This window comes from Dendrobates tinctorius, unplaced genomic scaffold (genome assembly GCF_039654945.1).
Source record: "Dendrobates tinctorius isolate UK_male_01 unplaced genomic scaffold, ASM3965494v1 ptg000074l, whole genome shotgun sequence".
Classification (NCBI taxonomy): domain Eukaryota; kingdom Metazoa; phylum Chordata; class Amphibia; order Anura; family Dendrobatidae; genus Dendrobates; species Dendrobates tinctorius.
The window spans coordinates 1,274,690-1,302,268 of record NW_027361742.1 but is presented as its reverse complement, the minus strand read 5'-3'; the positions used below and the strand labels follow the sequence as shown (position 1 = coordinate 1,302,268).

At 44.7% G+C, this 27,579-nt stretch overlaps 1 protein-coding gene across 2 annotated transcripts in view; it reads right to left on the bottom strand.

The window, feature by feature from the left end:
- Positions 1–27,579, bottom strand: part of LOC141096332 (uncharacterized) — a 161,956-nt gene that overhangs the window by 20,849 nt on the left and 113,528 nt on the right. Inside the window, exons 15-19 of one of the 2 annotated variants that reach the window (XM_073582863.1) lie at positions 16,207–16,470; positions 14,686–14,943; positions 11,370–11,630; positions 10,965–11,225; positions 3,402–3,662 (exon numbers count right to left, since the gene is read on the bottom strand). In XM_073582863.1, coding sequence (XP_073438964.1) covers positions 3,402–3,662; positions 10,965–11,225; positions 11,370–11,630; positions 14,686–14,943; positions 16,207–16,470 — 1,305 coding nt within the window. The remainder of the gene's footprint in view (positions 1–3,401; positions 3,663–10,964; positions 11,226–11,369; positions 11,631–14,685; positions 14,944–16,206; positions 16,471–27,579) is intronic. The other variant, XM_073582864.1, reaches the window with a different exon arrangement.

Genomic DNA, 27,579 nt, shown 5'->3' with positions numbered 1-27,579 from the left:
TCTGTGGCGACTGAACCCTCAGGGGTGCCACAGTTACAGGTCAGATTCTCCACAAAGACCCTATTCACAGACATTATATGGATAAATGCTCTAGATTAGCATGGCAGCATGTGCCACTTGGCTTCAGGGAGCCAGTTAAAACATGAAGAAGGACCAAGAGGCATCACATTAACCCAACAGTTCTCAAACATTCCTGACGAACCTCCTCTGCCAACCTTAATGGTCCTCAGGACATCGAAAATAACGTCAGTGGCATCACCTTCAGGTAGTAAATTATTGCATCTCCTGAGGATCGCCTGCAAGATCTGCTGCCTAAAATATTGATGCAAGTGCTGCCATTAAAGGAACAAAAATCTAGAAATGAATGATAAAAGGTAAAGAAATAGATATAGATAGAAATATCCTCACCACTTCAGTTGGCATGACTCTCTAAGTAAGGGTTCCCCAACTCCAGTCCTCAAGGCCCACCAACAGGTCATGTTTTCAGGATTTCCTTAGTATTACCCAGGTGATAATTGCATCACCTGTACAATACAAGGGAAATCCTGAAAACATGACCAGTTGGTGGGCCTTGAGGACTGGAGTTGGGGAACCCTGCTCTAAGTGATTCTGAAAAAAACACCTTATAGAAATGCTGCAGAGATCATGGGTGGATCTCATGCTGATCGGGTCTATTTTAGATTGGTAACTCTTTCAGCGGACAGGACTTAAAGGGATCCTGTCACCCCATTTTTGCTCTATGAGCTGCGCCCACCGCCATCAGGGGCTTATCTACATCATTCTGTAATGCTGTAGATAAGTCCCCGATGTAACCTGAAAGATAAGAAAAAACAGTTAGATTATACTCACCCGGGGGTCCGGTCCTGTCTGATGGGTGTCGCGGTCCGGTCCGGCGCCTCCCATCTTCTAGCGATGACGTCCTCCTTCTTACTTCTGCCGCGGCTCCTGCGCAGGCGTACGTTATCTGTCCTGTTGAGGGCAGAGTAAAGTACTGCAGTGCCCAGGCGCCGGACCTCTCTGACCTTTTCCGGCGCCTGTGCACTGCAGTACTTTTCTCTGCCCTCAATAGTGCAGATATAGAAACAAAAAACTTTAGGGCACTACAAAATATTTAAGGGGGACTGCTGACCACACACATAACTATAAGGACCAAAAGCAAGAGAAAGAAGTGTGTACAACGGGCGCAATCAACCGCAAAATCAGAACCATAATATGACCTAAAAAATGATACATTTTATTGGCATACAAAAAGTTCACACAAGTGACAAAAGTTCAATTAAAAACAATTAAAAAAGCCATGACAACTTGGCCATATATGACACTCCAGAGAAAAAGGTTCTAAAATAAGGACCTAGTGCTCACCTCCTCCAATATACTGGGCAAAGGCACACAATGTAATAATACATAAGACAATTTGCAAATATCTACAAAAAACAAGACCTAAATGGAGAATATGATTGACATAATAATGATACATAGCATGACAAGGCATTAAATACAAAGGAGCAATAAAGTGCGTATCTTAGAGCACAATCAGAAAGACTTATTGCAGGCTGCCACAAAAATTCAGACCTATGTCTTTTGGATAGAAATAAACAGGGTGATGTATATCACAATAAGAGACCTGAAAGTCCCAATATAAGCTGCCAAAATTGACAAAGATCAGTGTAATATTGTACCACTAAGAGACGATGTATCTCTAAATATAAATAAATGGCAACAAAAAAAGGAAAAAGGAAGGAAAGTGTAAATCTTATATGGACGGAAAGTAAGCTACTAAAACTTCCTATGGCAAAGCTTGCATATATCTCTAAAATAAGAGATATATAAGTGTGCAAAAATGCCTAGAGGCTACAGCCCCAGAAAGAAAATGACCTATCCCAAATTTCATCAAATTAACCCGGGCACCCTCTATTTTGATATAGTGTACGCTCATACGGAATAACCGAGTTCACCAATTCAATCCAGGCTCTAAAAGAGGGGCGTGAGCCTCCTATCCACCGTAGATTTTCATCACATTCTTGGCCACTCTAAAATCATTCATCGGCACACTCAGTAAATCATGCTTCCTCACAAACTTTTCAATCACCTTATACCAGACAGGATACTGGAAAGCAAGAAGCACTCTAGCATCCCTCTTTCTCCAACATAAGCCATATAACATACAACCAGCAGAATAACTTGCCATATACACTCCCTTATTTTTTTGATTCAGCAAAATAAACAGTTTTGATATACTGAAGCCCCAGAAAAATCTCAATGTTTGGAAAGGCCATGCCACCATGGTGACACGTCTTGAAAAGACTCTCTCTCTTAAGTTTCCCTATTTTACTGCTCCAGAAAAAAGTAAAAACTAACTTTTCCACTTTTTTTATTTTCCTACAAGACGATGGAAAAACTGTTGCAATAAAAAGCAAAATCGGAAGAATCACCGCTTTTATGATCAGAATCTTACCACTCAAGGTCAAGTCTCTCAGTCGCCAAAAATTTAACTTACGCTCTATGCGCAATCCACACTCCTCCCAGCTCTCCTTACCTTCCAAGTCCTTATTAAATAATACTCCCAGCACTTTGATAGCACCCTCCTCACACTTTACCCCCTCCATTTTAACCCCGTTATCCCCAAAACATTTAAAACTACATTTATTCCAATTCACTCTAAAGCCATATGCACCACAGAAAAACTCCAGAAGCAACTTAACTCTACTCATAGACGCAACACTTTCACTCACAGCCACAACATTATCTAAAGTATACATCCGAGAACTTTCACATGCTTCCCACCACTCCCAGATACCAACAAACATCGCACCATTTTATCACGTCTCACCAAGCACAACAAGGGTTCAATCACACATATAAACAAGACAGGGGACATGGGACACCCCTGCCTTACACCAGACTTAATATTCACTTTCTCACTCAACCACCCATTAACAAGAAACTCACTTGACACACAATCATACAAAGACATTATCCCATTCACAAATTTTTTAGGAAATCCCTTTCTCTCCAGAACTTTAAACAAGAACACATGCGAGACCCTATCAAACGTTTTCTCAAAATCAATTGACAGAACCATACACTTCTGTTTCCTTCCCATGCAGTCTCCAATCAAATCCCTTAATAACAATAAGTTATCACTCTTCTCCTTCCAGGCACAGCACACATTGTCTCTTTAGCGAGGAAGAGGACTAGAACTCTTAGGATTGCTACTTCCAATAGGTGGCAGTAGAGTTCTAGTCCTCTTCCTCGCTGAAGAGGCAATTTGCATATTGCCCAGAGGAGCATTGTGGCTTTAAGTCTCCTCATCTCAGCATGTTTAGCATGTCAATCTCCGCAAGGACAAACAATACTTCTTGGACTTCTTTAAGGGAAGAATAAAGTAATATAGAACTTACCGGCACCAAAGCCAACGGCTGTAGTATATGAGCTGTTGCATTCCATATCCTTAGCCAACACAGAGAAGGAGTAGGATGCCCCACAGGTTAGGTCTGACACAATGCAGCTTGTACTTTCGGTGTCACAGGAGTACACCACGTCCTCACCATATTTCACTATGGCAGCATAGTCCAATGCACCTCTGCTTGCCTCCCATAATAACACGGCAGAGTCGTTCTCACAATTTATGTGCACAGCAGTATTGTTTGGTAGACAAGGGGCTACAAAAATGATAAAATCATCAGGAGATAATGATTGTTTCTCAGAGCGATTGTTCAATCACTGACTGTATTTAAGGACATGACTACACCATGATTACTACCCCTGACGAAGCCACTGCTGGTGGCGACACGCGTCGGGCATACATTGCACTTGGCTCTACTCCATATGGGTCTTTATATGTAGTACTATTTCCCTCATGGAATCTAACATGAGTGTTTTTTCTAGCCTGTGGTTCTAACACCTGTATATCTGAACAGCTATCCTAGTGGTAACTAACTATCATGACCTCATTCCTGAACCCATATGCACTCTATCTGCATGTATCTTTGTGATCTCAGTGACTCATTGTTCCATTTTGTCACTGTTCATATATATTTCTAGTGTGTATGGCTCTTGTGATTATTTGTCATCTTGCTGACTTTTGCCTTGCAGGGTTCAGAGGTTCAGATCAGATATAATATATGGTTTTTTGTATCCTTGGTAGGGCATTTTATACTGTTAACCACTATTTGGTATGCTGTTTTTATGATCATTTGGCTGACACTTGCACAATCTTTTTTGGAGTATTGCTATAGGTTGCAGGCTGTATTATGAGCCTAGGGTTGTTATAGCTATGTCACATGGATGACTTTTAAATGTTTTTAAATGTGTGTGTTGGTGCATTCATGTCCAATAAAATTTGCTTCTAAACGCTATCTCCTGGTTTGTGGTGATCCCCCTTTTATGGCCTATCTTTTTCTTTGTTTTTGTTATATTCTCAGAGCGATAGACCATAGATCACACAAAGACATACTCTCAGACTGGAACAGTAAAAGATGCATTTATAAAATCCTATTAAATAACACTAGTCACACACATACCACATTGCTTGTAAGAGAAACAGTGACCAACGTGTTACAGAAAATCTCCCACAACTTTATCTCCAATGTGGACGCTAATATTGAGAGATCAGGTAAATATCTAGGATTCACGAGGACCACATTGATGGCTGCCTCCTTGTTTATTTCCCATGGTTTTCATTTTGTAATTCACCCCATTCCTTTACCCCTATATGTGGGATTTCACCAGGGAAATTGTGTACAGGGGCTGGATAAACTACGGTAATTGTGCTCACAAGCTTTGAAACCGAATGCTGTATCTTCTGCACATGCACCGAACTTCCCATCAGAGCAGGGAACGAGGACTGTGCTGTGCACATCTTGGACGGAAGTGTAGTTTGTAGGGTCTTGATAAAACTACAAACATACCCCATGGCTTGGGAAATAATATGGCACACAGCAGTTAGGTAGGACAGTAGAAAAATGAAAATTTGTGTTACAGGTCTCATCATGGCTTATTAAAAGGGGTTTTCACTACGGATGATATTGATGAACTATTCTTAGTAAAGGTCATTAATGTCAGATCGGTGAGGGTCTGACTGCCATCACATTCAGCTCATCTGTTACCAGCTTCAGCAGATATAAAATTTACAAACTAAATACCACGGCTCAATCACACTGTTTAACAGCCATGCTATGGTATGGCATATCAGCCCTATTCATCTTAATGAATTACCTGTGAGTGGCCTCTAAATATTGTTACGAAGCAGTGCTGATCCCATAAGATCTATGGGTTGGACATAGATCTCCCTGAGAATCTGCCTCCATAGGTTATTTTAAATAAAGTAGTTACCAGTGTGAGACTTGTAACTAACACAGCAAAGCAGAACATTTGCTGCAGCTCTCACAGCTCTGCTGTATCACAACCCTGTCTGCCTGTGAGCTGGAAGCTGAAGCTGAGAGAAACCTGCAGATGTGTCAGGTAAAACCACACACAGCTCTGCAGTGAGATCAGTAGAGCAGAGAGCGGCCATTACAAATCACACTGGTAATACTGGTAACCATTACACATCACACTGGTAACCACTACACACCACACTGGAAACGCCCCCTTAATTTTATAATAATCTCTGGAGGCAGATTCTCAGGGAGATCTATGTCTGGCTCATAGATCTTAACAACTCATTTACATATAAGCAAATCGTGGATTTCTCTGGAACAAGACATCAGATCACAGATATCAGGTATCATAACAATATCATAACAATAAATAATAATAATAATAATCATTTTATTCAGCTTCCTATTATGTAAATGCCCATATAGACAGATAAGGAAGGTAGATTCTACTAACAGATTCCTTTTAAATATATTTTTTAAAAACTCTTAGCAATGATTTTATATCTAAACCACAATCTAGATTAAAAATGTGTTTGAATATGTTTGGTGCAACAACTCCATTCCTGTCTATGAGTGTTTAGTTGCTAGATTTGTATGCTGTTTATAAAGTTAAAAAAAACTCCCGGAGGCTCACACAGGGATAGCATGTGACTGGATTTTCTGTTTTTCCTGTGTCTGTGTATGGAAGATGAAGCAGCCTGCTGTAGATGCTGCACAGATAGGGACACACAAATGATTTATTCATGATCTGCTAAGCTTATATATTGTTCCTGATTGTTCCTGAATAAAGAAGCTCTCTTGTCACACGCTTGGAGAGTATCCTGAATAATCCGATGCCAACAGGTTACAGGGCCAGAGTAACACAGTAACAGAAGCACAGAGCAACAGAGAAGATGTCCACTAACAGCAATCCTGTCAAGTTCTCAGTGTCAAGCCTCACTAACCAGAACTACCAGTCCTCGAAATTCAAGGTGAAGATGCTGCTCATAAGAGAAGGTACGTGGGAATATACTCAGGAACAAGTGTCTCTCCCATTACCAGATGATTGGCTAGAGAAGGATCAGAAAGCACAAAGCACAATCTCCCTCAGTGTAGATGATATTCACATTGTGCATATATGTAAGTGAGCAACTGCAAAGGAGACTTGGGATGAGTTACAGAAAGTGAAGATCAAATTTCAGCAATAAGCTTTATCTCATGAGAAAGCTGTATCAATCTAAGCTAAGTGATGGACAGAATATGCAGGACTATATCAGAAACACCATAGAGATTGTGGAGTGTCTCAGGGGTATTGAAGAAGAAATTAAAAATTTTCATCTTGCTGCACTTCTATTAAGTGGTCTTCCAGAAAGCTATGACACTCGTGACTGCACTAAATGCACGGCCAGATGATGAGTTGACATTAGAGTATGTTAAAGGCAAACTTGTGGATGAATTCAAGAGAAAAACGGAGCGTGTAAGCAGCAGTAATGAATCCAGAGCATATACAGCATTAAAGACACGGGATTTCCTTAAATATAAGAGCACTCTAAAAGAAAGTCATGAATGTTTTGTCTATAAAAAGCCCGGCCACCTTAAAGCAGACTGCAGAATTTGGAAAGCAAGTATGAGTTAGCTTAAAAGTCATCAAAGGGTTAAAACAGCTGTAAAGGAAAATTCTGCATCTGTTGAAGCTGTATTTAATGCCAGTAGAGGCCCATCTGTAAAACATATATGGTGTATAGATTCTGGTGCAAACAGCCATATGACAAAACAAGGATTTCTTCACTGACCCTAATGAAAGCAAGTGAGAAAAGGTCATCTTAGCTAATGGTCACTATATGACTTCAGAAGGAGTAGGAGATTGCTGACTTCAGAAGGAGTAGGAGATTGCTACCTTCACTGTCCAGTTTCCTCAGCACAAAGCAGAAAGATCCCAAAAAAGGATGTCCTCTATATTTCCAGCCTTGAAAGCAATCTTCTATCAGTAAAGAAGCTCACGCAAAAAGGGAATGTGGTTACTTTTAAAGATAACAGCTGCATCATCTCAAAGAAAGTGTCACACTCTTGCAGAAGGAAAAATCCAAGATGAACTTTATCAGCTAAAATGCAAAGAAAGAGTGTACAGTGCTAGACAAGATCTACATAAGAACTGTATCATGTATGGCACAGACGTCTTGGACACAGAGACCCAGAAGCAGTAAGGATGCTAGCTCAACTTGCAAATGGTATTGAAATCAACCAGTGTTGTCAAATGATGAAGTGCACTAGCTTTCTTAAAGGGAAAATGTCCAGAAAATCCTTTCTTAAAATAAGCACCACTAGATCTGCACATCCTCTGGATCTAAGACCTACAGATGTATGTGGTCCAATGAGTGTTCAAACTCCTAGCAAGAAGAGATATTTTCTCACATTTATTGATGACTACTCCAGATATACAGTCGCCTACCTACTTCACAGTAAGGATGAAGTTCCACAGAAACTTGAAGAATATCTTGCTGTAGTGTTTAACAAATCTGGAAGAATGCCAAAAGCCCTGCATGCAAATAATGGAACAGAATATACAAGTGGTAAGGTGCAAACCATTTTGAAAAATGATGGAATCATGTTCCAGACTGCCATTCCATACAACCCAGAACAAAATGGCATTGCAGAGAGAAAGAACCACACTCTCTGTGAAAGTGGAAGAAGTATGTTGTTTGAAGTGAATCTACCTACAACGTATTGGGGAGAAGCCATCATGACAGCTTGCAATCTTCAATACAGAGTGCCAGGTAAAGCCACAAATAAAACTCCATATATGCTATGGAACTGCGAGAAGCCTAACCTGAAGCACCTCAGGATATTTGGAAGCAAAACGTTTATGTATGTTCCCAAAGAAAAACATTCCAAGTTGGAATCACAAACAAAGCAAGGAGTCCTGGTGAAACTCAAAAGGGACACAGACGCCCGCATCCAGAGACTAACACAGTAACAATCAGCAGAGATGTAGTGATTGCTGAAAACTCCATATCACTCAAATTCCATGAAGTTACACCAGTTATTCAACCTAAGAAGCAAGAACAAGAATCTCAATCACCAAACCCAGACACCAAAAAGGAAAATACTGAAGTGTGGATAAGTTCTGACGCCACCAAGGAAGACACTGAAGAACCAAGTCAACCTCCAGTCAGGAGATCAGAAAGGCCAAACAAAGTTATCCCAGCTAGACGCCTTTCTTATATGGTCAGAACACTTCCTGAACCAGAGCCACAGTCATGGCAAGAGATGCAAAAACTGCTTATCTACAAGAATCAGAAGTGGATAAATGCCGCAAATGAGGACATGGAGTCCCTTCACCAACTCAAGACATGGGAGATCCTGAGCTATCACAATGAAAAGGAAATTGCAAAGCTAGGTGAAATTCTCAACCAACACTTTGAGACTTAAGGGGGCTTTACACATAGCGATATCGCTAGCAATATCACTAAAGCATCACCGATTTTGTGACACAGCAGCGATATTGCTAGCGATATCGCTATGTGTGATACTTACCTCAGACCGGCTCCCCCGCTGTCTGTCGCTGGCGAGATCGTGCAGCTCCATTTCTCATCGGGCGCTTCCTGCTGGCACCTACGAGCGACACGTGGACGCGGGTGGGAGGACGTCAGGATCGCCGTGTCTGAAAGGTAAATAATGACCGCTGCTGCGTCGCTACGTCGCTGTGAGATCTGCCTGTGTGGCAGCTCACTAGCGACCATTTAACGATGCACCAGCTATCCTGACCGGGTCGTATCATGGTCGGGATCACTGGTGCATCGCTAAATGTAAAGGGGCCTTAAGGACCTTGGAAATGTGACATTTTATTTGGGAATCCAAACACAGAGAGAAGAAGATAGCAGTTTTCATCTCAACCAAAGTTCTAAAATTTCCTCAATACTTAACCAGTTTGGAATGTCAGAAGCCAAAGGTGCATCAACACCATTGGATCCATCCTACTTAAAGTTGGAAAGAGAAGAAGAACTGCTACCCAGCAATGAGAGTTACAGACAAGCAGTGGGGGCGCTTCTGTACATAGCAACCACAACTCGTCCGGATACCACAGCCACAGTCGGAATTCTCTGCCGACGTGTAAGCAAGCCACGCCAAAGAGACTGGAAATCAATTAAGAGAATTCTTCAATGACTTAAAGAAACTCAAAGGCCAAATCTTAAGATATCTGCATCAGGAGATCTCACTCTCAGAGGTTATGTGGATGCAGATTGGGCTGGAGATTCAAGTTATCAGAAATAAACAAGTGGTTACTTGTTCAAGTTAGCAGAAAATTCAATTTCTTGGTCCAGCAGAAAACAAGTGTCAGTGGCATTATCTTCTACAGAAGCGGAATATATGGCTGCTGCTTATGCAAGTCAAAAAGTAATTTGATTGAAACAACTTTTGGAAGATTTAGGCAAGCCATTAGCTCAACCAACAGTTATCTATGAGAACAACCAAGGATGCATTAAACTTGCCAGCAGTGAGAAGATTATTGCAAGGACTAAGCATCACCACTTACGTGACTTAGTGGAACGTGGTGTACTCGAGTTTTCTTATTGCGAGTCTGACAAGATAGTAGCTGATGGTATGACAAAGCCATTATCAAGAGCCAAGTTTGTGGACTTCAGAACCGCCATGGGACTAACAAGATAAGTAGTTGTTGAGTGGGAGTGTTGGAATATGTTTGGTGCAACAACTCCATTCCGGTCTATGAGTATTTAGTTGCTAGATTTGTATGCTTTTTAGAAAGTTTAGAAAAAATACTCCCAGAGGCTCACACAGGGAGAGCATGTGACTGCATTTTCTGTTTTTCCTGTGTCTGTGTATGGAAGATGAAGCAGCCTTCTGTAGATGCTGCACAGATAGAGACCCACAAATAAGCTTAATAGATCAGAAATAAATTATCATATATTGTTCCTGATTGTTCCTGAATAAAGAAGCTCTGTTGTCTTGCAATTTCACAATGACCATTTTCATGCTATTCTTGATTTGTAGTTCCTGTTTCATTCAGGAAATCCTCATATACATTAGACTGTTCCTGACTCTATCTTTTGCATTGAAGCATCTAATGTGCATGTGAAAACATCACTGTGCAGTGAGGAAGTTCAGTCAGCTGTGATATTACATGTTATGGATGTTGGATCCTGTGTTGTCAGCTATGTATAGCAGTGTTATCAGTCATTGTAACGCTGCTTGTGATATCATACTTCCAAAAGAACAGGAAGCATGAGTCTAAGGCCGGAGTCACACTGGCATATAACATGGCCAAATGCTCTGATATTTTATCGGATAGCCCACGACCCAGTGTTACTGTATATTCTGGGACACTTCTGGAATAAGAAACACTTGCACTATTGATGAATTTGACAGACTGGCTCTCCAGTTTTGACGATTTTGGAGCCCTGCTTCAAACTGGAATAAAAACGCCAAAAGTTGAACATAATTACAGTGTTTTATGCAAGTTTTACGGTGAAAACACTTTGATGAATTACCCTATTATGTATGGCCAAGGTGGCGAATTAACCTTTTGCTTTTTATATGGTGTTAAGAAACAATTAATGCAGCAAATTATCTAATAGCGGAGCTTACCTGTCTTTAGGAGCAATGAAGAGCTAGTATTACTACTGCACTTCTGTCCCACAGCTTCCACTCTTACATTATATGACAATCCACAGCTTAAACCCGTTAGCCAGCAGTCAGTGTTGGCGCTATGACAATAGATCTCCGGTCCCCCAGTCTCAGTCCCGGTTACATGATACATCACAGCTCCAGCACTTGGGGACCATGTCACTGAAGCCAATGAAGTTGGGCAATTTCTTGTATAAGTGACATTAAGTGGAGGGCAAGGAGCTGGGAAAACGGTAAAAATCATTACACAACTGAATGTGGCCCAATTATATTTATAATGTTATCGTAGAATAGTGATATCTTTAATCTTGCCCCTTATAGCTACTCATACTGCAGAGACGTGACCTAAACACTGAAGGCAATTACCTGTGCTTTCATAAACTGTAAGACTTTTCGAGCTGTTGCATGTTCCACCAATTGCCAGAACAGAAAACCCATAAGTCTGACTACAAGCTAGCATGTTGGAGGCGAAGAAGGTACTAGTTGTGGTATATGAAGATACAGCACCATTGATGCCTTCAATCATCACAGTGTAAATCCGGGCTCCATCGCTCTCTTTCCAGACCATGGATGCGGTTTGGCTACTACAGTCAAGATTGGCAGTCAACTCCTGTGGCTGGCATGGAGCTGGGAATGAAGGAAAAAGATTTATTTATATTTTTATCCATTTGGCTATGAAAAATAGCAATATATTACAATATCTACAAAAAAATAAACATTTCTTAAGTAGACCTTGTACATAAAATGTGACAATAGTAATAAGAATGAATGTGCACAGCGACTCACAGTTCAATGACTTCTAAATGTAATGATGACTGAGCAGCAATAATGAGATAGTATGGCAGGAAACCCCCATCTGCTCTCCTCTCTCTTATGTGCACTCCTGTTCATGATGTGTGCATTTACTGTATTGTTTATGCCTCGTGTACTAATGTAATATATGTTATGTATTCCTATGCTGTGTTTGCACTGTGTGAACCGCCATATGTTGTACCTGTTTACTATGTACTGTATTGTGGGAAGTTCCCATTTAATTACTACTGTTAAGCTAGGGACAGTTAGGGGTTAAGTTGGGAGCTGGGCCAGCAGCAGGAAGGCAGGAGGAAGCTGCTGCTCCTGGTCAGAAGCTCCTGCACCTTAACCCTGAGCTGATATGTGGTTGCAGCGGGGGCATTGCCAGACTCCCAGGAGGGAGAGGATCTGCTGCCTCTGGCCAAAGGACACCACGGAGCATTGCCAGACTCACAAGAGGGAGGAAATCTGCTGCCCTGGACTAAGGACTAAAGGAGCACAACACAGGCCCCAGGACTTCAGATGGGCCCCAGTTGAAGGAACTATAAGCGTCCAGATTGCAGCAAGTGGACTGGTTTCCTGATCTCGGCTACCGTGGCCGTTGTGCGTTCAGCCGTGGATAGTGTCAGGGAAAGAGCAGGAAGCCAGTGTTGTATCTTCTTTTCTACTACCTTTTCATACTTCATTATTATTGCAAAAAACATAAAATAAAGTTATCCCTGTTGGATCACAGCGGTGACCCTGGATTTTGATTGCCGGACTACAGTGGCTGGGAAGAAAAAGTAACTCGTGGGAAGAAGCTGTGTCAGTCCTATTTAGGAACAAGGGGCTGGGGGTTCTCGCTGACCATTTGCTCAGTGCACTCTGTCTGTGGACTGTGGCTTTAAGTAACTCGGCCATAACTACCCCCCGTGCCACCTTGTTACAAGTACACGTGCAGCACGGGGGCTCAGTGGTTAGCAATGTAGCCTTGCAAATCCTACCAAGGACAACCTCTGCTAGAAGTTATAAGTTCTAAGTGGGTTTCCTTCAGGTGCTCTGTTCTTCTCACAAACTCCAAAGACGTAGTCCCCAGTTTTCTCACCAGTGTTGCGGGGGCATGTTGGCGCAGACACTCTGGATTCATTAAGAAGTCACGCCTAACAATGAATAAGGCCTTTTAAGTACCTGCTTGTAATTATTTTGACAAGTGGGGTCACCACGCCATATCCCACCCACATTGCGCCCCAGCTCTACCCATTTTCTACGGAGCTGGGCGGCAAAAATAGTGTTAAAAGACCAAAATGCGCATTTTTTTCTGCAAGCTCAAAATTGTGACTTTTCATAGCTTTTTGTGCCAGAAATTGGGCAAGAAATTCGACGGCTCATACTTATGTTGCAAATATAGTTTCAGTTATTTTGCTATGATGGTGAAAAATAATCCCTGCTTCTTGTCATAAAGGGAGTTTACATATAAAAACTACCTATCCGGGGAGAATATCATTGCAAAGAATAGTTATTTCACAAGATCATAAAACTAATGAATGATCACAATGTCCATCTTGTTATGGTCAAATATTTATACATAAATTTGGCAAAAGATAGGTGGGCCAACACGTAACCTTTGGGTCTCCCTGTTTTGCATCAGTGATCTTTAAAATGTAAGGAATATCCAATCAAGGGCATTATTGCATGGGACCCGCATCTATCAAACATGTATAACATGTCCAAGAGAACTGCCAGAAATGTTCAAAATGGGACATCACCTTTAAAAGGGAGATGTTGGCTTCAGGCAATCCATATTTATTGGAAGGATCCTCTTAAGGCTAAGTTCACACGTAGCGGAACTCTCGCGGAAATTACCGCGAGAGTTCCGGAATTCCATTCCGCGGGAAAATCGCATTTTAAATTCCCGTGATTTTCCCACGGAGAAACTAGCATTTTGCAAGCGTAATTAGCTTGCAAAATGCTAGCGTTTTCCAAGCGATCTGCAGCATCGCTTGGAGAACTGATTGACAGGTTGGTCACACTCGTCAAACATAGTGTTTGACAAGTGTGACCAACTTTTTACTACTGAGGCCACCTATGTAGCATGAGTAGTAAAAGATAAAACATAAAAAATAATAAAAAAAAAATAAAAAATGGTGTTATTCTTACCTTCCGGCGTCCCGTGCAGCCTTCCTGCCACTCTCCACGCTCCCGTTCCCAGTAATCCTTTGCGAAAATGCCCGCGATGACGTCCGTTCTCGCGGGATCGCGAAGTCTCGCGGTAATTTGCGATGACGTCGCGCGAATGACTGTGAGACTTTGTGATCCCGCGAGAACGGACGCCATCGCGGGCATTTTCGCAAAGGATTACTGGGAACGAGAGCGTGGAGAGAGGCGGGAAGGCTGTGCGGGACGTCGGAAGGTAAGAATAACACCTTTTTTTATTTTAAATTCTATTTTTTACAGGGATATGGTACTCAAAGCCCGGAGGACAGTCTCCTCTCCTCCGGACCGTGGGTACCATCCGCAATTGTTCTGCTTACTTTTCGTATGGTGTGCACAGCCACATGCGGGAAGTAAGCGGAACAATGCATTCCTATGGGTGCTGGATCGCCACAATTCCGTAAAATTAATGAGCATGCTGCGTTTTTTACCGCGAAGCGATTCCGCCGCGGTAAAAACCGCAGCATTGGCACAGCATTGCGGAATCCCATAGGAATGCATGGGATGCTTATTTTTCGCGGAAAAATCACGTGGTTAAAACCGCCGCAGAAACGCAAAAAAAAACGCCACGTGTGAACTCAGCCTAACAATAAGATGATCCATGGAGGGCTATACCATTGGTGCAACCTGCTAGAGGTTATGAATGAATGTACTCCCATTATTAGCTAAATGACTTTAATACAAATCATATAATAATTACCTGTTTCAAATGTGCTTACAGCAGAGAGTACACTGTCACACGCGTAGTTTACTGCCATTACGGACACATTGTAGGACTGTCCGCATTGTAAACTCGGGTATGAGCACTGTGTAGTAGTAGTGTTGCACCTGGAGATCGTTCCATTTCCGGACAGTGCGGCCAGGTAGTAGACGGCTCCTTTGCTCTCTGTCCATGATATTAAGGCATCATTGTTTTCACATTGCACATCTGTAGTGATATCTCTTGGTTGACATGGAGCTGTATTAAGAAAATAATCATTACCATTGGTGCATTTATGGCAACACTTTGGAAAAGGCAAAATAAGTATGTACATGGCTGGGTGGGTAATATTCTGAGGAGGTCACAGAATTATATGAGAAATGTCAGAATAATTATAGTATCTTCTGGAATGTAACTGTACAAATAACAATATAATCTGTAACTATCACAATATATTTATATTGTATATACAATATATATATATACAGTACACACCTCATTCAAAGAGTTTTCTTTATTTTCATGACTATGAAAAATGTAGATTCACTCTGAAGGCATCAAAACTATGAATTAACACATGTGGAATTATATAATTAACAAAAAAGTGTGAAACAACTGAAAATATGTCTTATATTCTAGGTTCTTCAAAGTAGTCACCTTTTGCTTTGATTTCTGCTTTGCACACTCTTGACATTCTCTTGATGAGCTTCAAGAGGTAGTCACCGGAAATGGTTTTCACTTCACAGGTGTGCCCTGTCAGGTTTAATAAGTGGGATTTCTTGCCTTATAAATGAGGTTGGGACCATCAGTTGTGTTGTGCAGAAGTCTGGTGGATACACAGCTGATAGTCCTACTGAATAGACTGTTAGAATTTGTATTATGGCAAGAAAAAAGCAGCTGAGTAAAGAAAAACGAGTGGCCATCATTACTTTAAGAAATGAAGGTCAGTCAGTCCGAAAAATTGGGAAAACTTTGATAGTGTCCCCAAGTGCAGTGGCAAAAACCATCAAGCGCTACAAAGAACTGGCTCACATGAGGACCTCCCCAGGAAAGGAAGACCAAGCGTCAAGGAAGTCCAGTGTGAACAGTAGCCCTCATGCATGATAACCGCTCTATTCACTTCTATGAGTCTATGGGAGTACATGTGTAACCTTTCCTCCCACAGACAGTGAATGGAGCAGTAGTCACACACCATAGAGCTTAATTTATATGGGGGGATATGGAGCCCCCATTCCCATGGTCAGTGGGGTGCCAGAGGACAGTTTTCCACAAATTATATATTTATCAGATATGCTGTGGATGAGTGGTGAATGATGTTGGTGGGATAACCCCTTTAAGGTGTGAATCATAAACTCCATTAGCATAAAAAGATTCTGTCCATAATTTTGGTTTTCTAGCGCCACTTTTGGCATTCCATGTAAACTGAGGGTTGTTCTAAGCCTAAACCTGCCATCCAAAAATACCAACAAGTCTGCATATGTTGTTAACAACATTTTAAAGAATGTCTTCCTAAGTACTGACCTGTCCAGGATTTGAGGACCACGCTGTTTAATGACTTGCACTGTCGGTTAGAAGAATAAACATGAAAGCTGTACTCCAATCCACACTCCAGGCCCGAGATTTGACAAGAGGTGTTAAAGCCATCACAGAAAAGCTCACTTCCCAAGGGATCAATGGCGACTGCTGTATGATAGGTCGGGTGGATGTTGTTTTCATGCCAGGATACCAGAGCTTCATATTTCAAACAGTCAATATTCACCTCCACCACATCTGGAGTACATGGAACTGCACAGAAATGAGACACATTCATTACGGAACAGGTCATTGTGGCTAGGTTATACGAGGAAGCTTTAATTCTGATCTATTCATTTATATTGGATGAGTGAGAGTGATTAGGACTTCCAACAGAGGAGGAACAATCATGACCTTAATGGGGTCAGCGAGATGGAGGAGCCACACTACTGTAGAGTCATCCACAGAGCCAGTAGCACTACCTGATCTGGCTTCACAATCAAACCCAGCATTCACGTGAAGCACCTGTTCACAGAGGCAGGACATACACATTTGTCTCAGAAAGCACATCACCCCTGACGAAGCTGTGGTGAAACACGTGTCGAGTCTCTTGGTGGGTGAGCTGATCACACTGATTATGTTGTCTAAGTCTGTATACTGGATTTAATCCCCTATCTGTACTTATTATTTCCTTATTATTATTACTATTGATACGGTCCTTTGAAGGGGATCCAGAAAAGATATAGAATATATAGAAATGATGGCCCATATATCACAAAATTATAATCCTGATTAACAGACATAAAAAGAGAGACCGCATGGGTAACAAAAGTGAACAGCTTGCAGCAGCGGGTTATGCTGTGGTCCACCATGCCACCCCGACACGCATTTTGGAGCGGACTCCTTCCTCAGGGGGGCTAGTTAGAATAGTTAGGATACTGTGAGCACCGGCATGACTTCACCCGATTGTGTTAATACATGCACAGACCCCAGTATAGAAGCAGCGGCATTTTCCCATGTTGTCTTGGAATAAGGTCTTAACCAGACATCAGTTTTTTCCACGTATGAAAAAAATGGACCAATTATTTTGATCAGACTTTGATCAGAGTGTGGGCTGAGTATCATCATTTTTTCTCATATGTGGAGAAAAAAAAGTTTCTCCATCTTCTCCATTTTGACTGTCACGGGGTTACTGTGACAGTGTGGAGCCAGAAGACAGCAGCGTCTGATTGCTTCTACTCCGGCGCTGAGAAGAATCACTTCTCGTTCATTTTAATGGTGTTTATGCCTTTTGGCAGAAAATGTTGGAAAACTCTGAGCTTGCAGCTGAACCCAGTTAGCCACTCCCTTCCCCTTTATAATCTGGGCTCTGATGCAAATCCATGTCAGAGCTAGCATTTGCTGCATGGCTTCAGGAGGATGAGGTGTTCATATGAGAAGGAGTGTTGGAGGAGTTATCTATGATTGTTACATGGTTTGTAAGGCTGGAGGCACACTACCGTGGAATACAGACTAGTGCTATGCGAGAAAACATCGCATAGCACTCGGACCAGTGTTAATATATGGGGCAGCTGACAACACCATTTATTTTCTCGTGTGTATTCAGCGTGCATGTAAAATCTCAGCATGCAGCGATTGTCACCGAGACTCGCCAAAGCAACCCTATGGGTGCAAGAAAAAAAAAAAAATCACACGGCATTTGGACCATGCGAGTGCTGTCCAATTTTTACGCACCAGTGTCCTTTGAGAAGCTGGCAATTCATGTGCTGCATACAATAAAATCACAGTGATAGGTTAGAAAAGAATAGATAGAATAGGTACATACACATAGAATACATAGATAAATAGATGTCAGGGACACACACATATATACAGCTCTGGCAAAAATTAAGAGACCTCTTCAAAATGTTCAGTTTGTCTGATTTTTCTCTTTATAGGTATATTTTTGAGTAAAATGTAAATTGTTCTTTTAGTCTACAAACTTCTGACAACATGTCTCTGAATTTCCAATCAATAAATTGAGCTGTTTTTTTTCTGAAAAGGAGAAATGTTTAAAATTACAAAAAACAGTGCTTTCAGACCTCAAATAATGCAAAGAAAACAAGTTCATAATCATTTAGAAACAACAATACTAATGTTTTAATTCAGGAAGAGTTCAGAAATGAATATTTTGTGGAATAACCATGATTTTTAATCACAGCTTTCATGCGTCTTGACATGCTTGTGTGGCGCCCTTGAGGATTCAGTCGCCACAGAGGTACTGCACCTTCTCCTAAGGTGTAGTGCCCCACCATCCATGTAAGGTGGGAACTCCTGGCCACGCTCCACACCTGCATTCCACACACAGGATAGTTCAGTGGGGCCACCTAACAGCTTCAGGCTGGGGGTTAGCAGAGCACCCCTCGTGGAACCCTGCTTCGTAACACGAGATGTGCTGGGAGGCGGGTGGAGTGAGATGATACAAAAGAGTGGGAAGAGTGAGAGTTAGTTGGTTAGTTGGAGTGAGAGAGAGAAGAGTGAAGATGGGTGTCTGAAGGACGTGCTGCAGCAGGTCCCAGTGATCTGGGCTGCTGGCACGAGAAAGACCAGAGGAAGAGACTGATAAGATTGATAACCTAACCTTCCATAAGAGAGATAGAACAGATCGGAACGAAGGAGAATAGAAGGACGGTGGGAAGCTGGTTGAAGAAAGATATAGAGCCCTTCCAGTCCAGAGCGCAAAGGCCGGGGCCCGGTCCCCGAGGTTGATTGGATCTTTATGTCCAGCAACAGACACCAGAGGAGTAGTGAGCCACTAACGCCTTGCTCCCATCATAGACTTGGGACACAACAGCAACTGAATAGAGAGCCGGGACGCAGTGAGGAGTCCCCGAAGCAGGCTACAGCTGTCTGTCATACAAGTAGAGACTAGGAACACCTAGAGAGAGGCATTCCAGGGTAACTATGTACTGGAGTGCTTCGCACCTAAAGGCGCATTGGAGGAGTCGTTCAGTAAGGTACATATTGGTGGAGTGTGGAAGGGAGAACCCTATCTGACCTGGAGGTTGGCTGGAGCCCTGACCTGGAGAACTCAGTTCGGAGGCAGGCATGTGTGAACTGCAAACAGTGAGTAAAGCCTTGGAACCGCACACCCTGGCGTCCTCCAGTTATTCCAGCACCGCTACACCTGGGTAACAACATCTATACCATTCCGCGCCTCTCCTCATCCATTGCACCTACACTGCCCTGGGACTACAGCTCCACCTGTGGGGAGCTACACCATCTTTGCTGCACCACACCATCAGTCCCAGCGGATCTGCATGCAGCGTTGGCTCAACATCTTGCTTGCCAAACACCACGGGTGGCGTCACGAACTATTCTAATAAACTTTAACATCACCGCCATTGATATTGGGCGCCCAGGGCCACGGACCGGGTCACCGCTGCTGTGACACATTCTCGCCTTGACACCGGCCCGGTACCAAGTACCCCGCTGCCCTGGCTGTGAGAGGGCGACCCACTTACCACCAGTCTTTCACATTGCTTCTGGCACAACAATTTAAGCAGTTCTTCTTTGTTTGATGGCTTGTGACTATCCATCATCCTCTTGATTACATTCCAGAAGTTTTCAATGGGGTTCAGGTCTGGAGAATGGGCTGCCCATGACAGGGTTTTGATGTGGTGGTCTCTAAATTTTTGCCAAAGCTGTATATGTGTTTATATTACATTGATAGAAGAAAAGCCAGCAATTCATCTGACGTGTTCTGTAAAATCACTGCAGGAGCCGATAGGATAGAAGAGATGGATTACATACAATAAATACACATAGAATAGGTAGATATATAGATGTCAGTGACAAATACAGTTAGTACAGTGTGTGTGCAAATTACTATACATGTATTTAAATAATAAAAGATTATTTTTCTGAAAAAAATAATGACGCCTTATTGACGCCTCTCCATTATTAACCACGGGGCTAGATGTCGCCTGACAATACAAAGGTGACATCAATCCCCCCAACTATCACCCCACTTGCCACCGCTACAAGGGAAGTGGGAAGAGCGAGGTTAAGTGCCAGAATTGGTGCATCTTAGAGATGTGACTTTTCTGGGGCAGCTGAGAGTTGATGTTTTTAGCCTGGGGAAAACCAGTATCCATGGACCCTTCCTAGGCTATTAATATCAGCCCGTAGCTGTCTGCATAGCCTTTGCTGGTTATTAATTATAGGAGGACCCCACATCTTTTAATTTTTTGGGGTCTCCCCCATTTTAATAACCAGTGAAGGCTAAGTATACACTTGTGAGCTGATATTAATAGCCTGGTAAGCTCCATGTGTATTACCCCCTTCCCAGGCTATAAACATCTGCCCCCAGCAGTTGGCTTTCGCTCTGCTGGTTATGAAAATTGCGCAGGAGCCCACACCATTTTTTTCCAAAAAATAATAATCTTTTATTAATTAAATACATGTACAGTAATTTGCACATACACTGTACTAATTGTATTTGTCACTGACATCTATATACAACTATTCCATTTGCATTTACTGTACGAAATTCATCGCTTCTATCCTCTCGGCTCCTGCTGTGATTTTACAGAACATGGTAGATGAATTGCCGGCTTTTATTCTATTTATCTATGCAATATAAATACATATATGATAGGGAATTTAGATTGTGAGTCCCATTGGGGACAGTGATGATCATGTGTGCAAACTGTAAAGCGCTGCGGAATATGTTAGCGCTATATAAAAATAAAGAAGGGGGCTGGGGAGGGCACAGCCTAAAGGAAGCCCCCCATGACTGCAATGGGCAGGCAAGTTTTAAATTTGTTATGGCCGGTTCGAAATGATTGGCTGGGATGGGCCAGGGGAGGAGTTCGGGGTGGGGGCAGCCTGGATAGTGGGAAAAAGTGCGGGAAAAGCCACACTTCATCATCGGTAGCAGAGGAGAGAAGACCCACCTGTCAGCTCACAAGACGATTGAGACCGTGGAGCAGCTGTTTTCCAGACTCCAAGATGCGGCCCGTTCCAGGAGGGGAGGTTGGCTCCAAACACAGCTGTCCTCCCTCCTCAGGGTGGCGGATCCACCAGGAACCAGCCGGCGTGGAAGAAGGACCAGGCCCCCTGAAAGGCTGTCACCGGAGGTGACAGCGCGCAGCAGGCGACGGCTGCGGAGCCCCTCCAGGGACCCTGCGGGCGGCACAAGCGCCAGGGCTGCTTCCCCTCTCAGCGCCCGTCCCGGCAGGAATCCGCCCAGCCGGCCTGTCGGCTTGTAGCCAAAAACCGGGAGCCGCACACTACCAGCAGGCCAGACCGGATGTGACGTCGCGGGCGGGAGCCGAAGCATCGCGGGGCACGCGGTGCCTAGCCGGCCCCTGGGAGGAGCAGGCCGCGGCAGGTCTCCTTCACAGCGGCGAGGACGGCAGCGGGCGGCGCCAGGATGGACGGCGGCAGCGGGTGATGTGGCAGGTGCCCCCTGTGAAGAGGATCGCTTCGGGGTGCCTGCCAGTCGGGGCGCCAGACGGAGTGGTGCGACGGGCAGGAGGGGGCAGTGTGAAGACGCCCTGCCTGGCCCCAACGCAGCATGGAGGGCAGAGGGGACGGCGGGCGGGAGGGAGCAGCGTGAGGACTCCCTGCCTGGCCCTAGTACAGCACGGAGGGCAGAGAGAGCGGCGGGCAGGAGGGGTCAGTGTGAGGATGCCCTGCCTGGTCCCAGCACATCATGGAGAACAGAGGGAGCGGCGGGCAGTCACGAGCTGATGTCTAGCAGTCGGTCGGAGGATGCTATGGACCGGTCAGGCTGGTCCGGGTCCAGGGACCGTCGCAGGTCCCGCTCAGGCGGGAGTTCCAGAGAGCACCGTGATTCGCGAGCTTGGGTCCCCCCTGGTGACGAGGAGGCCAGGGGCGCGGGCCGTGAGCAGCAGAGCGTGCATCGGGATCACGGAGGACGTCAGGATTCTGGATATCCAGCTGGTGGGGACACAGCACCCGCGCAGCTATGTGAGTATGGCTCCATGTCTTGTCTGTCGCCCGCAGGGGCTGTATCGCAGGATGTTGGGGGTAGGATGGGAGATGCTAGGGAGCAGAGGGGCTTAGTGGGCCTACCGGGGCTGAAGTGCCCGGGCTGAGGGATATTTTGGACAATATGTCACAAATATTGAGGAGACTGGAGGGGGGGTAGTTGGGGAAGCAGCTCCATCCCCGGCGGGGGCATGGTTAGTGGGTCGCGGTTCCGGCAACCAGCCAGTAGGTGAGGCGCTACGCTCAGTCGAATGCAACGCGGGGGCATCGGCGGGGGTATCTGTCTCGGTGCAGACAGAGACAGATAAGGGTGATAAGATAAAACTGGACGATAGGGCTAAGGCGGAGGTTTATGTGTGTTTTGAGGGGCCTTTGGGTGCCCATTTAAAGAAATAAGTAAAAGAAAAGATCTGGCGGGATGAGTACGTGGAGATATTTTCCCTTCTTCCATTGGAAAAATTTAACCTGGATAAGGGGAAGAAGGATGATAGTAAAAAGGAAGAGGAGGAAAAGAGGAGGTGGCGACTGATTCCACAGACTTTTGTGAACTGGATGCAGGCATTCGCTATTTTGGCAAGTGTCATAGGTGAAAAGTCTCCGGACAATTGTTCTGGATTGTTTTGTTATTTAGACGCTATTGGGGAGGCGCATCGTATTTATGGGGGGCAGGCGTGGCTGCGATATGACGAGCAGTTTAGACAGAGGAAGGCGGTAAGGCCAGAGATAAAGTGAGATCAGAAGGATATCGAGCTGTGGCTGAAGGTGATGGCTCCGGTGAGGTATGGGCAGTCCTTTCACGGGAGCGGGGGCGGCGGCAGTCAGCAAGCAGGTCACGGAAGCGGTGGTCAGGCAACCCAGGGAGGAAGAGAAAAGTCGGGTACATGCTGGCAATTTAATGATGGGCAGTGTAAGTATGGGAACAGCTGCAAGTTCAAGCATGTGTACTCACACTGCAATGGCAGCTCGCACGGGGCTTCAAAATGTTTTTAAAAAGGAAACGGTAAGCCGAACGTGGGTGCCGGTCAAGGGGGAGAGTCCGGTGAGAGTTCAAGAGATGGCCCCCTTTCTAAATAGGTACCCAGCTCGGGCGGAGGCAAGTGTTCTTTGGAACGGTTTTGTTGAGGGCTTCAATATTCCACCTCCCGGCCATGTGGTTCCTGTTTCGTTCAAAAATTTGCGTTCGGCAATGATGCATGCGGAGGTGGTGGATGCGAAGTTAAAAAAAGAAGTGGAATTGGGTAGGATGGCTGGTCCGTTCCCCACGGCTCCGGTAGCGGGTGTAGTTGTTTCCCCTTTGGGGGTAGTTCCGAAGAAGGAGCCGAACAAGTTTCGTTTGATTCAGCATTTGTCATACCCAAAAGGTTTGTCAGTTAATGACGGTATTAATAGAGAGTTGTGTTCCGTGGAGTATACCTCCTTTGATACGGCGGTGCTTTGGGTGCGTCGGTATGGTTCAGGGGCTCTGTTGGCAAAGACAGACATTGAGTCCGCGTTTCGGTTACTGCCGGTTCATGCAGAAAGTATCCCGCTGTTGGGTTGTTTTTGGAACGGGAGTTTCTACCTCGATAGGTGTTTGCCGATGGGTTGCGCGATTTCGTGTTCATTGTTTGAGATGTTTAGTACTTTTTTGGAATGGGCGGTAAGGGATGTTCCAGGCATACAATCGATCATTCATTATCTGGATGATTTTCTTTTTATCGGTCCCCCGGATTCACCGTTGTGTAGGAACGCGCTGGCAGCCATGGTTTGGGTGGCTGAGCACTTTTGGGTGCCGCTGGCATCAGAGAAGACTGAAGGCCCTAAGACGGTTATAAGTTTTTTGGGCATAATCGTCGATTCGGAAAGGATGGAGTGTCGTTTGCCAGAGGACAAGTTGTCGTTGTTGAAACAGGAGGTTGATAGGATTGCGAAGTTGCGGAAAGTGACCCTGAAGGAGTTGCAATCTTTATTGGGGAGATTGAACTTTGCCTGTAGGATCAAGCCTATGGGTCGCATTTTTTCTCGTCGCCTGGCTGGTGCGACGGCTGGAGTTAAGGCTCCGCACCATTATGTTCGTTTGACTAAGGAGCATAGGGAGGATTTGATGGTTTGGCAGCGTTTTTTGCGGAATTACAACGGTCGGTCGTTGATGCAGGAGACTTTGAGCAATTTTGATTTTGAGATTTATACGGATGCAGCGGGCGGCTTTGGTTACGGCGCCTACTGCAAGGGAAAGTGGAGCGTGGGGCGGTGGCCTCCGGCATGGAAGTTGTTGGGCCTTACAAAAAACTTGGCGTTGTTGGAACTGTTTCCTATTGTGGTAGCTGTTTTCGTGTGGGGTCCCATGTTCGCGAATCGGAGAGTGCGTTTTCATTGCGACAACGCAAGTGTAGTGGTGGTGATTAACAGTTTGACTGCCTCTTCTCCCCCTGTGATCAGGTTGGTTAGGGTTTTGGTGCTTCGTTGTTTGGCGTTGAATACAGGGATTTCCGCAGTGCATGTGCCCGGTGTTACGAATTCAATAGCAGACTCTTTGTCTTGTTTTCAGTGGGGGCGTTTTCGAGAGCTGGCGCCAGGAGCGGATGCCACGGGCGTGGAATGCCTTTCTCATCTGTGGAAGGTGATTATGGAAGAGCGAGAAGACTGATTCGGGAATCGTTAACGCATCAGACATGGTCAGCCTATGAATCTTCGTGGCGAGTATGGCAGAGTTGGATGGCGGAATGGGGCGAGGTTAGTAGCGAGGAGGATAGGATGTTAGCGGTATTGTTTTTAATTGGGAGGGCGGCCGACAGCAGTTGGTCTGCTGCTAAGGTAAACAAGTTTGTAGCGGGTTTGGCTTTCGGTTTTAAATTACAGGGAATGACGGATGTGACCAAAACTTTTTTGATAAGACAGGCTTTGAGGGGGTTTCGCAGGGGTAAAAAAGCTTGTGACAAGAGAAGGCCTATTTCGTTTAGTATGTTGGAAAGTTTAGGCAGACTCCTGGAGGGTATTTGTACTTCTGGATTCGAATTGGCGCTATTTAGGTTGGCTTTTTCTTTGGCCTTTTTTGGAGCAATGCACATTGGTGAGGTGGTGTCAGGCAGCAAGGTTTCAGCCGGTGGGGTGCTGGCAGAAGACGTGGAATTTTGGTCGGGGGGCATTGTTTTTTGGATTCGGCGTTCAAAAACTGATCAATTGGGTAAGGGCAGACGAGTAGTTTTGGGCCGAGTCGAAGGGGCAGTAATGTGCCCACGCAGTTGTTTGAAATCATATTGGGATGTGTGGGCAGGTAGGGCGGGTCCTCTTTTGTGCCATGCAGATGGCACCTATTTGTCTCGCTTCCAGTTCATTGCGGTCTTGAAGAAGGGATTGTTAGAATTGGGCCTTCCCCTGGATAGGTATGGGTCCCATTCTTTTAGGATCGGGGCTGCAACTGAAGCGGACAGTCTTGGCCTGGGGCGGAGGCGATCAAAGGAATTGGGAGGTGGCAGTCGGATCGCTATTTACTTTATGTTCGACGTTAATTGTGGTGGTTATATGTCCAGGACTGTGTTTTTCCATAATCTGTTATGTTTTTTCAGGTGGCGACCCCTTTCTTGCCTGGATATTTGGACACTCGTATGTGTATTGGGGTGCGCTACTGGCTGACGCGTGGCCAGATGGTAGGCAATTGGGCTTTAGGAGGGAGCAGGTTCTGGTCCGTTGGTTGGGTTTCCGAGGTATGGTGTGGAGCAGGGTGCTACCGGAATTAGCCAAGTCCGCACGCCTGGACAGAACCCCCGGCGTTATTGTCATACACGCGGGGTAACGATTTAGGGGTCAGGCCGGTGAGGGAACTAATTAGGGACATACGTTCCGATTTTTTAAGATTGTGGACGTCTTTCCCGAACGTGGTGACGGTATGGTCGGACGTGGTACCTAGGAAGAGGTGGAGGCAAGTGAGGTCTTTAAAGGGGATTAACCGGGCTAGGGTAAAATTGAATTGGGCAGTGTCGGGGTTTGTGTCTAGAAATGGGGGAATTAGCGTTAGGCACTTTGAGTTGGAGGCAGGTGTCGGTAATTTTTGGCTGGACGATGGGGTTCATTTAAATTCTATTGGTGTTGATTTGTGGGCATTGGCAATCCAGGAGGGGATTGAGAGGGCCTTGGTGGTTTTGGGGCACTCACGAGCCTGAGGTGGTCAGGGCTGTTCGTGGTTGGCGGGGGGTGGGGTTCTTGGAGTTGGCGGTGATTGGTCGGGGAAGGAGTTGGAAGTAATATTCCCGACAGTTTTAAAATGGTATGGGGGATCTGGCTTTTTGGTTATGGGCTCTGGACGGGGTTTTTACCTCGGGAGCTCTGGTGGTTAGTCTCCCGGAACGGGAGTTATGGTGCCCTCGAGCTGGGCTGGACGGCTGAGGGTAACATGGTGGTCGAGTTTTTACATTGGTTTTTGGGCCAAAAAGGTTTTATAGCCAGATCTTTTAGCTCCAAGAACCCTCCCCTCATATTATTTGCATTATGATTAATATTTTTGATGTTTATTGTTAATGTTATTGTTCGTTAATAAAATCGGTCGCTGTGGCCAAAATTATCCAAAGAATTTAAAATTGTAGTGTGTGTTATTTTAGGAGTGGGGGGATACTGGGAGCTGGGTAGGTATTGGGAAAAAAAGGGAAAAACTGTAGTCGCCATATGCGTTCAAGAAGGGGGCTGGGGAGGGAATAGCCTAAAGGAAGCTACCCATGACTGCAATGGGCGGGCAAGTTTTAAATTTGTTATGGCCGGTTCGAAATGATTGGCTGGGATGGGCCAGGAGAGGAGTTCGGGGTGGGGGCAGCCTGGATAGTGGGAAAAAGTGCGGGAAAAGCCACACTTCATCATTGGTAGCAGAGGAGAGAAGACCCACCCACCCTCCCTGTTGTGCGGTAGTACAGAGTTGAGGGATTAGGGGATTCACGTGTGTGTATATATATATATATATATATATATATATATATATATATATATATATATATATATATATATATATATATATATACACAATAAATTAAATAGATAGATATGTAAAGTGTAAGAGGAATTTTTGGTGAAAATCCATACGAGGCGTTGTTGTTGCTGTCGTCACAGTGGCTACGGGGCGAGGGGTGGGGTTCTTGGAGTTGGCGGTGATTGGTCAGGGAAGGAGTTGGAAGTAATATTCCCGACAGTTTTAAAATGGTATGGGGGATCTGGCTTTTTGGTTATGGGCTCTGGACGGGGTTTTTACCTCGGGAGCGCTGGTGGTTAGTCTCCCGGAACGTGAGTTACGGTGCCCTCGAGCTGGGCTGGACGGCTGAGGGTAACATGGTGGTCGAGTTTTTACATTGGTTTTTGGGCAAAAAAGGTTTTATAGCCAGATCTTTTAGCTCCAAGAACCCTCCCCTCATATTATTTGCATTA